Source organism: Lepus europaeus, chromosome 17, assembly GCF_033115175.1.
Source record: "Lepus europaeus isolate LE1 chromosome 17, mLepTim1.pri, whole genome shotgun sequence".
In the NCBI taxonomy this organism is placed as follows: domain Eukaryota; kingdom Metazoa; phylum Chordata; class Mammalia; order Lagomorpha; family Leporidae; genus Lepus; species Lepus europaeus.
This window is the reverse complement of record NC_084843.1, coordinates 43,440,321-43,457,039: the sequence shown is the minus strand read 5'-3', so window position 1 is coordinate 43,457,039 and position 16,719 is coordinate 43,440,321. Positions and strand designations below refer to the sequence as shown.

Here is a 16,719-nt window from a genome sequence, read left to right as displayed (position 1 = left end):
TGTACTGCTTACACATTTATGTAATGTATGAACTTGTACAAAAATGTCTTCATCAGCTTCATCAACACTTAGCGAGATATAAAATGTGCTTGAAATAAATTATACAAAATAGTCAAACCTTTAACTCTAAGCACTAAACCGGTGCTTGCAAGTATGGAATCAAAGAATTACTACCACAGTTGCTTCACATATTATACACACACACACACACACACATATATATATATAAAGTATATATATATATATATATGTGTTTATCTACCACTTCCTTTTATATGTATTTAAATTATTGTAATTGTACTTATGGTATATAAGCATAAGCTGTGAATACTGCTCAGAACTAGGGAAATAAAGATTATAGAATATCTCAGCTAGCAAATTTATGCATGTATATGCTTCGAATTATCACACTATTGCATAAGTAAATAAAACTTTAAAGAAATCAGCTGGGTAAAAAGTACTTTATGACTCCTAAGTCATGAGTTTAGTTTTCTTTTAATCTGAAGAGATTTCCTAATGAGTAATTTGGTGTTTATTTTCAATCTATTGGCTCGAACACAGCCTGCCTCCTTGCATACACTGACTGGCTTGTCCGGAAGTATTTGGTATTGATTTAGAGCAATGGCACTCAACGAAGAGAAAGGAGAAAACAAATGGAAAAGAAGAAAGAGCTTTTCAAAAGCATTTAAAGAACAACCACCTACCAGCTCCACTCGCCCGAAACCTCCAACTCCAAGGGTGTCGATGATGTTGAAATCAGACAGCTTCAGGTTGGCGAAGAAGGCAGCTTCGGCTTCATATCTGGATTTTTTGATGCGAAAAAACGGAAATTTCTTAGAGGTGCAAACACGAGTCCCACGTACAACTTCACTGGAATGACATGACTGTGGAAGAGGGTTTACCTGCTGAAATTCCATCTTGCTCTTAGAGTCTATGTTTTCTCACACTCATAATGTTTTGGTCCCAGTTGTACAGAATTACAAAGATTTTGCACTTGTTTTTTTTTTTCAAAGTAGAAAAATACAAAGTACCCACTGCATGCCAGTCAAGGGACTGATAAATCCAGTTATCAAATCCAAGTTACATCTTGGTATTTTTCTACGCGTCTTCTTGTGAGCACGGGTGGTTTGAGTTTTTCGTTTTTGGTTTGGTTTGAAATTTTTTGGTTTTGATTGCTTTGGGTTTTGCCGTTCAGATTTTGGATGGCAGTTTCTCATTAGTTTCCCTTATCCACAAGCTGCCAGCGCCTCCTAGAAATATTTATTAGAAGTGGCAAGATCGTGGAAGTCTCTGGAGCAAAATCACAGCCAGGTTTATGAAAACAGATCCAAGAAGCTCAGGACTGACGTGCAAATGTCTGAAATGGAGGATTTCGGGAGCATATGCACATGCCTGAAAGGTATCTTCCTTTCGCTTATGATTACCCACTGACTTGTAGCCAAAACTCTCAGCTAGCAATCCCAGTCTTTTAGTTCGCAAGTTTCTTTTATCAGTGGTGGGACGAAGTACGGACTGGGGTTCCAAAGTCTAGCTATGCACACATGCAAACCCGACACATGCAAGTGGCCAAAATAACCTTCTCCTGATGAGACAAGTGAATATGAGCTGCTTAAAATATCTCCTTGTTAGAGGCCCTACTATTTTTAGAAAGGGCAGGAAGACAGAAAGATGAAGATGATCCTCCCACTCATAACGTCAGGTCAGAGAGTAATTCAGCTGTCTCAGAATTAAAGTATTGGAATGACTCTGTATAACCCATGACCTTCAGCCTGATGGAACTTGATTCAATACTCTGCTATAGATAGAAATGACTAATACACTTGAGGTAAAGATACTGAGGTTATGTCCACTTTTGAATAGAATCAGCCACCGGCAGGTGGAGTGTCAAGCTATGTAACATTTTACTGTTCCATTATAACCAAACAGAAATTTAGACCCTCCAGTGGAAGATACGTGTAACAGCCCCATAGGTGAGTTTTCAACATTCTTAACTTTCCAACCATAGTTCTAGTTTTACAAGTCAACTGTGAGGGACTCCTTGGAAAGTACGAACAATGTTTTTCAATATTGGCTTATAACAAGAAATCAACTCTCTCTAATAAACCTTGAAAAACAAAGCTAGTTAACCCTAATCCTAATATGTCGAGTTCTTTCATTAGCTACACAATCAAAAGAGGAACACAGTAATTCAAGAGATGTTTACTGGAATGGAACAGGAGCAGCAAATGTGCATTTCTAGCATTCCAACTGGCTTGCTGCTTTTGCAAAATTAAGACCCCCACCCCACCCCATTTAAAGGGCTAGTGGCAGAGTTGACTTCAACAGGTGCTTAAAAAGGGTACCTCCCACTCATAACATCAGGTCAGAGCCTATGACAGTTTGTATATGATCAAGCATGCTGGCTATAAATAGGCAACTTTCTCAATGAAATCATTATTGAATAATAATTAATGTGCTTGCTATAGTTAGAAATCTCAGGTGGGAAAAGGGTCAACACTTTTAGACTACATAGTGTATTTTACATATTTAAACATCATTCTTTACATACTAAAACTATGATGTCGTCCTTTGTAATTCTTGGATACACCCCCAACATTTATAATTTAGACCTGGGGAAATTAGCCTGGAAGTACATCTAGAGGAATGAAATGATTCTCAGTCTATTCTTGCACACCAGAGTCACCTCAGCATCTTTCACAAACACTTCATTTGAGCTTTATGACAAATAAATCAGAAACTTCTGGAGGTGGTACCCAGACAACTGCATTTTTATAAAGATTTATTTATTTACTTATTTGAAAGGCATCATGACAGAAGAAAGAGAGAAGAGGGAAGCAAGTACCAGTCATGGCTGGGTCAGGTGGAACCCAAGAGCCAGGAGCTCTCCCACATGGGTTGCAGGGATCAAGCACTTGGGCCATCATCTGCTGCCTTCCCAGGCATGTGAGCAGGGAAGCCACGATGCTAAGCAGCACTTGGTTATGAGATGCTGCATTGCAACTGGTGGCTTAACCTCTGTGGCACAACACTGGCCTCAGGCATCCATTTGTAAAAACTCCTGGGTGATTATGATGTACTCTAAGGGTTGAGTGTCATAGTTCAGAACTTTCTGGAAGCCTCACAAATTTCCAGAAATCACACAAGAATTTTGGTATGGATTAAATTGGGCCAGGGGGAAAAATAGATGTTCAGTGAGTATGGAGATGACACACTGTGATAAGAGGGTTGACTGTTCTTCCACATTGATCTTAGTTCCTGCCCTTCCCACCCCAGAACCATAGGAATGAAGACAGTTCTACAATGGTTAATATGGCTCTAGGAAAATAAATAGCATTGCTAACTTACAGAAAGGAATATGTAGCTATACAAAAGTCACAAGGTAGTTCTTTTTGTTTGCATATCAAAGTCATCTCGACTCTTTATAGTTATTACCTGGTTAATTACTGGTGAAATTTAATATACCTATCCCCTGAGTTAATGCCATCTTACATAGAAGATATTTCTCTTTAGCCATTAAAATCCACCCAGTTGGGTGATTTTATCTTGTTATTGAGGAGATGTATTTTGAAGGGCCTTTGGGTCACTGTGCTCTTACTCCTGCATTCTATTTGTTTTAGTTCCTGATTCATATACTACAGAGAGTTAGTTGCTTAATATCTTGTATACATTTATTGTCTTCTCATTTAGATTATTTTTAGGGACAAGAGTCACATTTTTGTCAGAGATATTTTGCATATTTTTTTAAAGATTTTATTTATTTGAGAGGCAGAGTTACAGACAGTGAGAAGGAGAGACAGAGAGAAAGGTCTTCCTTCCATTGGTTCACTCCTCAAATGGCCACAACGACTGGAGCTCTACTGATCCAAAACCAGGAGCCAGGTGCTTCTTCCCAGTCTCCCATGTGTGTGCAGGGACCCAAGGACATGGGCAATGTTCTACTGCTTTCCCAGGCCATAGCAGAGAGCTGGATTGGAAGAAGGGCAGCTGGGACTAGAACTGGTGCCCATATGGGATGCCGGTGCCGCAGGCAGAGGATTAACTTACTGTGCCACGGCACCAGCCCCTTGCATACTTTTTTAATAACAAAAAATATGGAAATCACTATGCAATGCTCTTTTATAAAGAGGCTAAGGTATAAATGATTTAGAGTCTTCAGGCATTGAATTAGTTCCAGTTCATAACTAGGAAGAGCATTTTAATTGTATACCTTCAGTTGAGAATTGAAGAAAATTTTAATTTATCAATTATGTTCCATTTTCTTTAGAAAGTCTCATTTGCTTATGACAGAGTGTTGAGGCAAGTTCGAAAAAGTTGCAAAGCTTGAATAGGAAAGAATGTCAAATAAATGGTTAGATAAATGGCTGCTAATCTATTAAGAAGCCTGCTTTGCTTGAAGAAGGAAAATGTTCAACCTAAGTTCATAACTGAATTATTACTGCAGGGCCCCGAGTACAAGGAATGAGGGCCAGGTCCAAGCGATTCTAAAATCCATGTGTGCAACAGTTTATGGGAGAACAGCTGTCACTTGCTAATAGAAATGTATTTCACTAAAAAATACAGTTTCTGGTGTCTTGCTTAAAATAGAACAAGGAATTGGGGTTGCTGTTGTGGTGCAGAGGGGGAAGCTGCCACTTAGGACATCCACATCCCTGCCTGATTCAAATCCTGGCTGTTACACTTCCAATCCAGCTTCTTGCTAATGCACCTGCAAAGGCAGCATATGATGTCTCAAACACTTAAGTCCCTGTCACCCACATGGGAGACTGGATGGAGTTCTTGGCTCCTGGCTTCAGACTGGCCATGCCCTGGCTTCTGTGACCATCTGGGGAGCGAACTAGTCGATGGAAGATCTCTTTCTCTCTCCCCATCTCCCTCTCTCACTCTGCCTTTTAAATAAATAAATAAATAAATCATTTTAAAATAGAACAAGGATGGGGCTGGTGCCATGGCTCAATTGGTTAATCCTCTGCGTGCGGCGCCGGCATCCCATATGGGCGCCGGTTCTAATCTTGGTTGCTCCTCTTCCAGTCCAGCTCTCTGCTGTGGCCTGGGATAGCACATTGCCCAAGTGCTTGGTCCCTGCACCCACATGGGAGACCAGGAAGAAGCACCTGGCTCCTGGCTTTGGATCAGCACAGCTTCAGCTGTGAAAGCCATTTGGGGAGTGTACCAACAGAAGGAAGACCTTTCTCTGTCTCTTTCACTGTCTATAATTCTACCTGTCAAAAAATAAATAAAAAATAGAACAAGGTGTATAAGGTATATTCACTAATGGTCCTAAAGTTATCTTTAAGTACTAATTTTTAGAAAAATTATTTTAGAATAGGGTGAGAGTTATGGATCCTCCATCCATAAAAGTACAAATTCTGATATACCTGTTTTACTTATAACTACATGGAGCTTAAAAAGCCCTCAAATAAGTTAACAATTCACAAGTAAGTATAAATCAAAAGAGTAAATGTATTGGGTGATGAAGGCAGAGATAATATATCATTTCTCAAAGATGTCTTTTGATAAGATTCATCTGAGACTATGGTGATTAGATTCCACAGGCAGTTAGTGATCCTTACAAGGCACGCTTCACATCAGGAAACACTGAATTTTTCTTTAGAGAACCACTTAAAAATAATAAAATTGTCTTGATTTTTAACCTCCTCTTTTCATTCCTGCTCAAATGCCACAAGAAGTACCAAAAAGCAATGCAAATACAAAGCTGCAGGGTTAAGGAAGACAAACATGCACAGTCTAGAAATACAGAAGCAAACATGGAATAACACCGATCCCCACACTGTCCTACCCACATCTCTTTCTAAAACCACCTGTCAGCACAATAGTGCATTTACTTTTCTCTAGGAAATAGTTAATAGCCATTGGTCTTATGTTTTAATTGCCTCCAATATTACCACCTTCCAAAACTCCCAAGAATATGAATCAGATGTCCTTTATTATTCATATTTGTTATTCTATTGTTGACATATTATCTGTGAACCAATTCTATCATTATTTCAAATTAACAGAATTTCATGCTATTCCTTATGACTACTATTAAGAAGTAAACACATCTCCCTAAATATTGGAAACCAAATGATGATTTTCCCAGAACATTTATAGAACTTAAAATTTAATCCTCACTTTGTTATTACAATACAGAAATAGCTCAGCATTATTTTACAGAGTAGACTAAATGTGCATTTTTAAAGTAAGGCCAAGTATCCAAAGGAACATAACCACAGTTATGGGTAATTAAGAACCAAGTATCCAAAGGAACATGACCGTAGTTAGGTAATTAAGAGCCAACAGACCTCCCCTTTGGATTTTGCCTTTCTTGGAGCCCCTGTTCCTGGCCACTCCTAAAGGAGGAGGCCTCTGACTTAAATAAATCTGGCTTTTTTTCTCAAAAGAAAAAAAAAAGAGCCAATAGAAAGAAAGGCGAATGTGGCCCTATTTGTTTTAACCCAGCTTTTCTTCACAAGTCTACTCTAACAGTTTCCAGGGAAAACCAAATGAGGTCTTTGCATCTCCACCTCTTCCACACATGACTCAGCCATCATGGCTTTGCTTGGGCTCTTATATTCTTGGGGGTATTTTTTATATCCTGATGAACGTAGTTTATTAATTCTGGGGGAATTACAAGAAAAGAAAATGTCCTGGTAAACACACATGGCCTCTCATTTATAACTTAGTTTGTATCTTAGCCTATAACTATAGTAAGCAAAATGATATTCAATCAGACAATATTCCAGACTTAAAAATGAAGCAAGAGGACATGTAAGTTCACAATTTGGGGTCGCAGTTCTGCCAACAATTCTGTTCTTCCAAGTTGTAATTTCTTCAACATTTAGGCCTTTCTAGGAGCATTAACATAAATTTAAGTATATATGTATGAATTTGATGGATTTCAAAATAGAATCCCAGCTTAATCATTCAAATAAATGCCTAGAAATTCTCTCACTTATTATGAGATCAAAGAGCACTGCAATATATAAATCAATATTTATACAAAGAGTTTAAGAGAGTAATGACTTTAGAATGTCTATTTCTAAAATTCTAAAAAGAAAGGGACCATCTCTGATATATCTCATCCTGCAGCACACCGTTTTAATTCCTGTTCTTTTAGCACTATAGCAATATAGGGTGTAACTTGAAGAAATAGAAAGTTGAAAAGTAACTTAGAGAATCTAAAGTATTTCCTTATGTCAGTTTTCTCAAGAAAGTGTAATCTCTTCTTAAGGGAATTTGAGATAACATTGGTTTGCTCCATCTATTTCCAAAATTGTGGTTTTCAGAAACACAGATTTTTTTTTTCAAGCATTCTAGTCATGAAATAGTTCTACTTATTTTTAAAATACATTTCCTTTAGAAGATAGAGTCTACAGAAATACACAGGAAAATTGCATTTCGTGTACCTGCTGCATAATAATAATGAGAGAAATGCAAATATTTTGCATTTAGAGAGCAAGGACTTTCTTCCAAGGACTCTACAGTTTATTTCATTAACCTCACTGATTCTCTGTGAAGATGGGAAAACAGATACATTTACTTCTATTTTGCACCTAGGTAGCACAGTTACTGATAACTGCTTGGTTTTAATAATCAAATACCAGAAATACTGGGACTAGAACCCTTGAGAATGTTTCATATCATAGCATATTTACATTCATTCCAAAAAACAATCAATTTCCTTTTAAACAAAATAGAGAATCATAAAATTTTAGAAATGCTCTTATCTTAAATTTTAACCTAGTAACATTGTTAAAAACCTAGAACTATACCATTGGAGGCATGTATTCCAACATCCACATTTAAAATAAATAAATAAAGGAAGGATCATGTTAGCTAAGATCACAAAGATCACTTAGCTAAGATCACAAAGACCCAGGTACTCGCATCTGGCATCCTGGCCTGTAGTCTGCCGCGTCTTTTACTATCTGATTCCATCTCTTCAGTTTTTTAATTGAAAAATAAAGGCACACATAAAGGTTATACAGTCTATTTGGATAGTATTCTCTTTTGCACCAGACAAGAACACTTGGGGCCTTCCTGTAGCTAAGCACTTAAGGCTTCTTGCTTCCTATGTGGTATGCACATGTGTGTTCTCCACTTAAATAAAGGGCTCAAAATGAATGTACACTGGTGCTCAGAAGACTATAATTCAAATATCAGATCAATATTATAAAAACAAATGAGTGAAGTTATGCTAGTCACTGCCATCCAGAAATATATATTGAGCACTATGTATTTTTAATTATTTAGTTTTAGAATCGTTTTCACATAGTCTAAGATAAATTTTTCTTTTCCTAAATCAAGGCCTTAAGTAAATATATATTACTATGAAAAAAAATTAGCAAGAACACATTTAGAGACCCCCCCCACGCCGCTGCTATTTATTATTTTAACAGTCATTGGCCCAAAAATAGAAAGTTTGTTTATTATAATTATCCAGCAATGATTATATTTGTGTTAGAGAATACAGATATTTGCATGTATGAGGGTTTATTGAAGAGTTTGTAGAAAAATGGAATTAAGGGGCCGGCCCTGTGGCATAGCGGCTAAAGCTGCTGCCTGCAGTGCAGGCATCCCATATGGGTGCCAGTTGAGTCTCAGCTGCTCCACTTCTAATCCAGCTCTCTGCTATGGCCTGGGAAAGCAGAAGATGGCCCAAGTCCTTGGGCCCCTGCACCCGCATTGAAGACCTGGAAGAAGCTCCAGGCTTCTGGCTTCAGATTGGCCCAGATTCAGCCATGGTGGCCATTTGGGGAGTGAACCAGTGGATGGAAGACCTCTCTCTCTCTCTCTCTCTCTCTCTCTCTCTGCCTCTCCTTCTCTCTCTGTAAAACTCTTTCAAATAAACAAATCTTTTAAAAAATTGAATTAAAAGACTTCAGTGTAAAATTTTTTAACTCCATGTATAATTTTTTTTTTTTTTGACAGGCAGAGTGGACACTGAGAGAGACAGACAGAAAGGTCTTCCTTTCCATTGGTTCACCCTCCAATGGCTGCTGTGACCGGCGCACCACGTTGATCCGAAGCTAGGAGCCAGGTGCTTCCTCCTGGTCTCCCATGGGGTGCAGGACCCAAGCACTTGGGCCATCCTCCACTGCTCTCCTGGGCCATAGCAGAGAGCTGGACAGGAAGAGGGGCAACCGGGACAGAATCCAACTGGGACTAGAACCCAGTGTGCCGGCGCTGCAAGGCAGAGGATTAGCCTATTGAGCCGCAGTGCTGGCCATAATTTTTTCATAGCACAAATTTTTCATGAACTTTTCTAAGCCCCCTCACACATGATTTTAAAATGGTCTTGCCTTTCCTATGCGTAAAAACAAGAAGTCATGCAGCTCCCAATGTTACTTGTGCCAGAATAGACACTTCTTTCGTCTAAGTGAACAACCATCAGAAACCAGGGGTCTTATGAAATTCTCCCTCATTTCAGTGTAGAGTGATTTTTCTCCTGCTCCTCCTTCCTCATCTTTCAAGAACCTCAACCCTAAAGTTCTGCTTTTTATTGTAGACAGTGGTGTTCAAGGTCTCCAAATGCCATGTCATAGCTTCCCAAGGCTAGAAAGCTGAGGTTTCAGGACAAAGAAGCTAAATGAAAATGAATCCTCTTTCTCTCCTCACTGCTCCAGCAACCCAGGTCTGTGGGAAGTGTCCCTTATCCTCACCTCACTGCCTAATGCTACCTCAGAGAAATTATCCGCCACTGCAGAGCTCTCAAGGCCACTCCCATGAAGACATCTGCACCGGAGCCTACCTTTCTAAAAAAAAAAAAAAAAAAAGGATGGATAAAGACAGCCCAAGGTTTTGCCTTCAAGTACAGATATCCGTTTTCTACCAAAACTAAGAAGTCTTCCCTTTTTCTTATAGGTCATTTTTTTTATATGGAGGATAAAATATTCAAGGAAACAAGGGAACATTTCATCTAACTAAAATTTAAAATGAGTCTTAACGCTAATTTTAATTCAAGGGAAGGAAGGATAGACAGCACTCAAACAGTGGAGGTCAGCTTTTATTACTTGACTAAGAATTTTCGTTATGTTCTCCCATTTTTATAAAATTCCACAGTTCCCTACTCTCTGGTTACTAGCAGTGTTTGTTCCAATAGAAAATCTTTGAGGGATTCTGCATGAGCTGTGGGGACAGGGAGATTAGGGATGTGGCCATAGCTATCGTGAACCATTCTTTGGGAGCAAAGAATGAAAGACAATAAAATATGATGCATGGCAAGAAGAAACTGAGTCACTCTCCTTGGCCTGTAGAACAAAACAGAAAAAAGCAATCATGGAGTTGGCCCAGGGCTAACCTGAGTAGGACATTCCCATTTCTGCAAACTGAAGAGTTGGCACAATGCATGCCTATGAAGCTAACTTGGAGTTTGACAATTCTGGGATTCCAAGTGTTCCGAGAAATGTGTGCTCTGCAAAAGACCTGGTACCCAGAGCTTCTCCTTTTCCTCCTGGTGGTTCTCTTCCCAGACTCCGCCAATGCCAGTTCCCTGAAGTTCTCACTTCAGAAAGGTATTACTAGAATCTTATACTTTAGAAAGTCTTGCTTTCAGCTTCAGGTATGCAAAGGAGGCAGGCAGGAGAGACCCAAGTGAATGGCCAAGGCAACAGTTGGGGGAAGCATGCCTTGGATGCCCCCAAGCAAAACTGAAGTACAAAACCGTAGTAGATCAAACATTCTCTTTCATCTCAGGACATATATCCAAATTATAGGTTGAGTTTTAAAAACAGACATGAAAAAAAATTGGGTCTTAGAATAGGCAACAGTATTTTAAAATGAGATTCATAAGTAAATCTATGCAGCTGTTAAGTACCAATGTTAATAATAATTTGTTAGTTTTAAAGAAGTATTAGTATTCATTATATATGCATGTGTTAAACACTACCTAATACAGTATGTAAGTATCACATGAAATTTGTTCAAGGCCTCGACATTTGTCAGATGATCTTTGAAAAACCCTTTCATTTCTCAATTGCGGAAACCTTAGATAATTTTCAGCACAGAAACATACTAAAGAGAAAAGAAAATAAAGCAAAATTTTTGCCATATCATGATCTTTAGGAATAGTGATTGGCGCATTTATCAGATTAAGGAAGTATCAGGACACTGTCCACATTTGTTACCTCATCACTGCCCCCTAGGGGCATATTCTGGCAGTTTTACATCTCAACTAATCAAAGTAAAAGAGCAGTCCAAAAGGGTTTTTAAAAACTGAAACCCAGGCTTTATTCTGATGTCCCTAGTTTTTTACCTAGGGTCCACTTTTCTGTCCCAGGATCCTATCCAAGACACATCTTCCTTAGGTTACCCCTGCTGTGACAAGTTCTCACACTTCATTTTTTATTTCAAGGGTACTTGTCAGGTGTTTTGTGGGACAGCCCTTAGCTGGAGTTTGATATTCTTCTAGCAATTAGCCTGGAGTGGTAAGCATTGTGGAATGAAGAACACGGAGGTATAGAGCCATTTCCATCACATATCAAGATGCATGCTGTTGATATTACCCAGCACTGAGCACGGGAGCCTTGGTCACCTGCTGAGATAGTCATTGGATCATTTTTAACACAGTACCTTAGTATGGGAACAAACCAACACAAATGACACTTGTTATGAGATCTTCTCCATACTCTTAGCATTAGAAAGGTGTTACTCTCAAAATCAAATAACTTTATAAAAGCCTTCATTGCCTTACTGTGAGGGTTCTGCACGATCACTCAAAAATGTCACAGTGAAATACATTGCTCAGGATTTGGGTGGATGGCTACTAAATTAGCAACTGGTCCCTTTTACGTATATCTTTACAGAAATCACTAGAGAGGAGAGATTATGGCAAAGGAGGGAGAACCCCATACTCTCAACAGGCAGCTGCTTTTTTTCTACCGCAAGTACAAAGTTTCTACAATAATCATTTCTATGAGCACAACCTTCACTTGGCACAGAAGTTCAGAATAAATTTGTCATCACATTTCTCTTTGGATGAGCTGCTGACTCAAATAATGCTACTGTGTTATTCAAACCCACCTTTACTTAGCACTTCATAAAGCTTCTGCCTCTATACTTGTATCTATATTGAATCGTTTTCTCCATTCTGAAATAATTAGTAAGTAACAAAGTGAGATAAAGGAAACTGGAAGGGGCATTCAGACCTACTGTCATGATTCTAAATATCACTTAGAAGGGATTTTTTTTTTTCATATTTGGCTGCCTTTCCCCCACTTATTTTCATGAGATAGAGTTGATGATACAGTTACACTAAATACTTCTCTTTTTTTAATTGCCTTTTATTCACCCAAGCTACTAAATTTCCTCTCATCAAATTCTCAGGGTCTAAGTGTCTTAATTTGGTTTTCCAAGGCCTTCTGACAGTAGACTGATTCATAAAATGTGATAAGAGCATCATCTGGGCTCGTTGCCTCTTTCCCAGGTTTAAAAACTGGAATGTTCAATGTCCACTTAGTGTTTTCAGAGACCAGCCAGTATCTGATTAGATTCTCAGTCTGGTTCACTATCTTCTAACTTTGCAGACTTAACAGAACTGCAGGTACACAAAGGACAGAAAACCTCCTCTGCTCCATCACAACAGGAAACTGCTGACCTGGGAGGGGAGGCCTTAGAAACCTATGGTCTGCGCTGGCACCAGAGAGCAGGTGTCCAGGAAAGTAAACCAGGAAGAGGTCATGGAACATAGTGTGTGCTGCTATAGGGAGGGGTGAGCACTTTCTCCATGGAAGCTGATGTAGTCCCAGAGTGTTCTAATTCCTGTAGTACTTGTGGTATTTGGCCAAACATGGGACAAACAGAACATAACATCAGCGTACACATATAAAATATATAAAATGAGGCTGACACTTTAAAATTGAAGAAACCTTACTATCTCCATCAACATTTACCCTATTTTTGCTGAATTATGAAGGACAGTTCTAAAGTAAAGAAACTATAGAATGTCATATACCATTTGCACAAAGATATCACTTAAGATACATAATAGGAAATAGATAATACTATTATATGTATCAGTTATATGTAGAGCTTTGTCTTACAGAAAGCAAATATATTTACACTCTTGTGCCAACCCTTCCACAACTACATTGATAATTGTTTCTGAAACAAGATTCATACAGGCTTGACTTACTAATGTCTGGAGAATCAAAGGACCAACACAGATAACAAAATGACCCTGGCACAACTGAATTAACTGGCTTGCGCAAGTTATTTTTTTCCCCTAAATTTTGTTTCAACTTGTAGGTGGGAAAGTTCAAATCTAGGTTTCCTAGTTGGAGAAAAGACTGGAAACAGTTTCATAAACATTTTGTAGGCAGGCTGAGGTGGTAGGTAGTTGTATTTATTGTATAGTTTTTTTCATGTTCTATGTATCTGAATTTTTTCTTAAAACAAATATTGTTAACAAACTTTTATCAGCTTTAGGAACAACTGAGCAGATAGAACAGGAAGCTCTTGTGTACTTTCTATCTCCTTCTCATAGTTTTCCAAGATTTTTATGACTTAATATCTACATGTTACTTGCTGAGAATAACTGCTACTTTACTTTCAGGTGCTAATGCTATAGTACTCATATGAACAAGCCTTATTTATCATGTACATCTAGAAAATATATTTACATACAGGAACTGGAGTACTATGACTATATGTCAATTCTTCAACAGAGTTTAGAGTATTTGTTTGGATAAATCTTTCCTTACATGACAAGGAATGAGATTTGTTACCTGGAATAACAATGGATTGAGAAACTGCTAAGAAGTAAAAGATACTTTGATCATTAGTTTAAGCCTTAAGTGTTACAGAAATACAGTGGAGTAGGATATGTTTTAGACCCAGAATCTTTGAAATGTGTTGATAAAATATGATTACTCCATTAATATTAACACAATTATCTGACACCACCAAGGAATGGAGCACTCCTTGAAACATCATTCAGTTTATTGAAATTTATCTTTTCCAGTCATCTCACAGATTTCTCTCATCCCATTGTAAAAAAAAAAAGGGGGGGGGGAGAGAGAATCAGCATTTCTAGAATAATCTTCTTCTAACCATTTAAAGCATAGTTAGTTAGACATGGAAGAACATTCAGAGAATAGTACCTGGTTATCATTTTATAGCATGTTACTCTGCTGTTACCTCTATTTAGGACAACCTCAATAAAACTTCTGTAATTTGTGTTAGTAGTTGGTCCAGTTTCGATTTTTATCTCTTGATAGGGTCGTGGAACCTATTTTACCTCCCATCTTTGGTCAAGATACACTTATGTTTTTTAAGCTAGACATTCAGGCAGCCAAACTTTTTTTAGAATTGGGCATATTCTATATTCACGCTTGCAGCAGGTTCCTAACGAGGCAAAAATATACAATAATTAAATTCTAACCCCTGGACCAGGTCTGCTTTGGCTAGGTTCCAGCTCTGGTATTCACTGGTTATAGGGCATGAATAATCTACTTACTCTATCTGTGCCTCAATTTTCTTCAACTGTTAAATTGTTGTGATAAACCAATTTCCTTGTGCTTCAGTAAATGTTAAATGAAGTAATGCATGTGAAATAAAACTATAAAACAAACATTAGTAGTAATAATTTAAAAATATTATCATTACCTTTCATGGAGCCTTATGTGATAAGTACTGTTTTATTAGTCATTCGGTGATACTACCAAGTTTTCTGCTCATGGATTTTTGGCTGCTCTAATCCCCTCCTCCCATATCCTTGGGTAGCATCTAGGTAATAGAGTTCTATGGCTAGCAAGATAAATTCCTTTGTTTACTATCATATGAATAACCAAACAAGTTCTAATATTGAATTTTGTTTCCTTCCTTAATATTCAATTTCTTCATTCAAATTATTCTAATTGGCTGTTTACAATGCTTCCAAGCAGACCTTAGTAACCCTTTGTACTGCTGTTGTATATTGTAATATATGCTGTGTTTTCATTATTCAATTTCAGAACCATCTTATATATATAGTTAGGTGCTACCAAATCTATTGATCAAGCTGACAATTATGAGCTATGTGATGAGTGAATCATGGGAATTCTACAATCTATTATAGGCTTTCTAGTGGGAGGAGGGCAGGTGAGGGTCTCCTTTTGAAATTTAAATTCAACATATGTTTCACAATTTTACTGTCCTCTCAGGAAATATGGAATTTATGAGCCATTGCATGGTCAAAATAAAAGCACAAAAGTGTCATGTTGTTTCAGTGTGCAATTCTTACCTTCAACTATTCCCTTAGCTTGTGGAAGACAGACGATACATCACCGTGATCTTAGCCACAGTCAGGCAATAGATAGAGTCAGGCAACAGCCATCGTAATCCACAGCCTGCGAATCACTGAAACAGAGTCTCGAGAGGCAGTCACAGAAAGTCTAAGGGTGTCCTCTCTGAGGACAAATTGTGGCCAAAATCAGAGCAGCTCAGAGGCCATGCGGTGACCCACCGTGCAAACAGAGCCCTCATCTCATTTTCCTGGGGCTTACTCAGTATGAGCCACAAGCCTTGAGGGCAGTTCACTGGGAAACAGTGCAAAGGCCTGGCCAAGTTCCAGAGGCACAAGGAATATCATCAGTTCCTTCAGTAACATTCAGGTGGAAGTTCTGGACGACTCACGCTCAGCAGAGATTTCCAAGTGTCCCTTTTAGAAGGGGAAAGTGAAATCTCAGATCCTCTGCTGTCTTGCCTTTGGCAAATAATTACAACTACTCATTTGACGAGAGACCTCACAAGAGGTATAATGTTTTCATCTCACTCAGTAATGTTTATTAGCAGGGGGCATTTCCAGAGGTGAATTTTGAAGACAAAATTGAATAAATTAAAAAGAAGAGAGAGAAAATTCCTTCTTTATCATTTTTACTGACGAATGACAACAGAAGAAAGCAGGCCCATGTATGCCCTATTTTCTTTTTGAGGCTCCATCAAAGCATTTTGCAACACTTCATCTTGTCACATGAGTTTATTAGCTATGATGTTAATATACAATAAACATAGCATGGGGATGTTCTATGCCTGTGGACAAATACTCATTTAAAAGGCCAATGTTTCTGAGATGAAGTGGATGTGATAAGGCATTGAAATCCTATTACAGATATTTCACTGCTATCACTTCTAGAAAATATATTCAAATGCCCACTGAACACTTAGTGATGCTGACCTGAAGAGCCTGGTCTGTACTGAAAGGACTCTGACCTGAGCCACTGTGCTCTAGATGTGGACACAAATCAGGGGAAGCTAAGACATAGTCAGAAAGAGCATTTTCATGGTGCATGTGGTCCTACTGTCATCATCCCATGTCTGTCACTGTACATGGCCCTGTAATGTGATTTCACTTAGCAAAAAGGAGCAGATGCTTCCTCAGGTACAAGCAAACCGGGACGCACACAGGACATTAAAAACCACCAAAGGAGAAGTTAGAATACAGGGCTGTATTCTCAAGCTTAATTTTATCATTTTTGGAAACCATTTCAATGACTGAAACAAGTGAGAAAAATGTTTCTGAATCAAAATATTTCCTCCTAGAGTTTAGGAACAAGATCTTTTCTCCATGAGTCCAGATCTCCTCCTTCCAGACCAGGTTCCTACTGAGATCAGCAATGCAGTGGCTTCAATCCCTGGTTTAGCTGCTACCTCTTAATGTCACATGTTCAACTTTCTATTGAAAATCCAAATCAGAATCAGAAAAAAATTACTTCTTGATTTTAAATAAAGTTAATGAAAATG

General features: G+C 38.3%; 1 protein-coding gene across 2 annotated transcripts in view; it reads right to left on the bottom strand.

Moving 5' to 3' along the window:
• PRKG1 (protein kinase cGMP-dependent 1) overlaps positions 1-16,719 on the bottom strand; it is a 1,351,832-nt gene that overhangs the window by 45,102 nt on the left and 1,290,011 nt on the right. For both annotated transcript variants that reach the window (XM_062214515.1, XM_062214514.1), the window contains exon 10: positions 705-801. In XM_062214515.1, the coding sequence (XP_062070499.1) occupies positions 705-801 (97 nt within the window). The remainder of the gene's footprint in view (positions 1-704; positions 802-16,719) is intronic.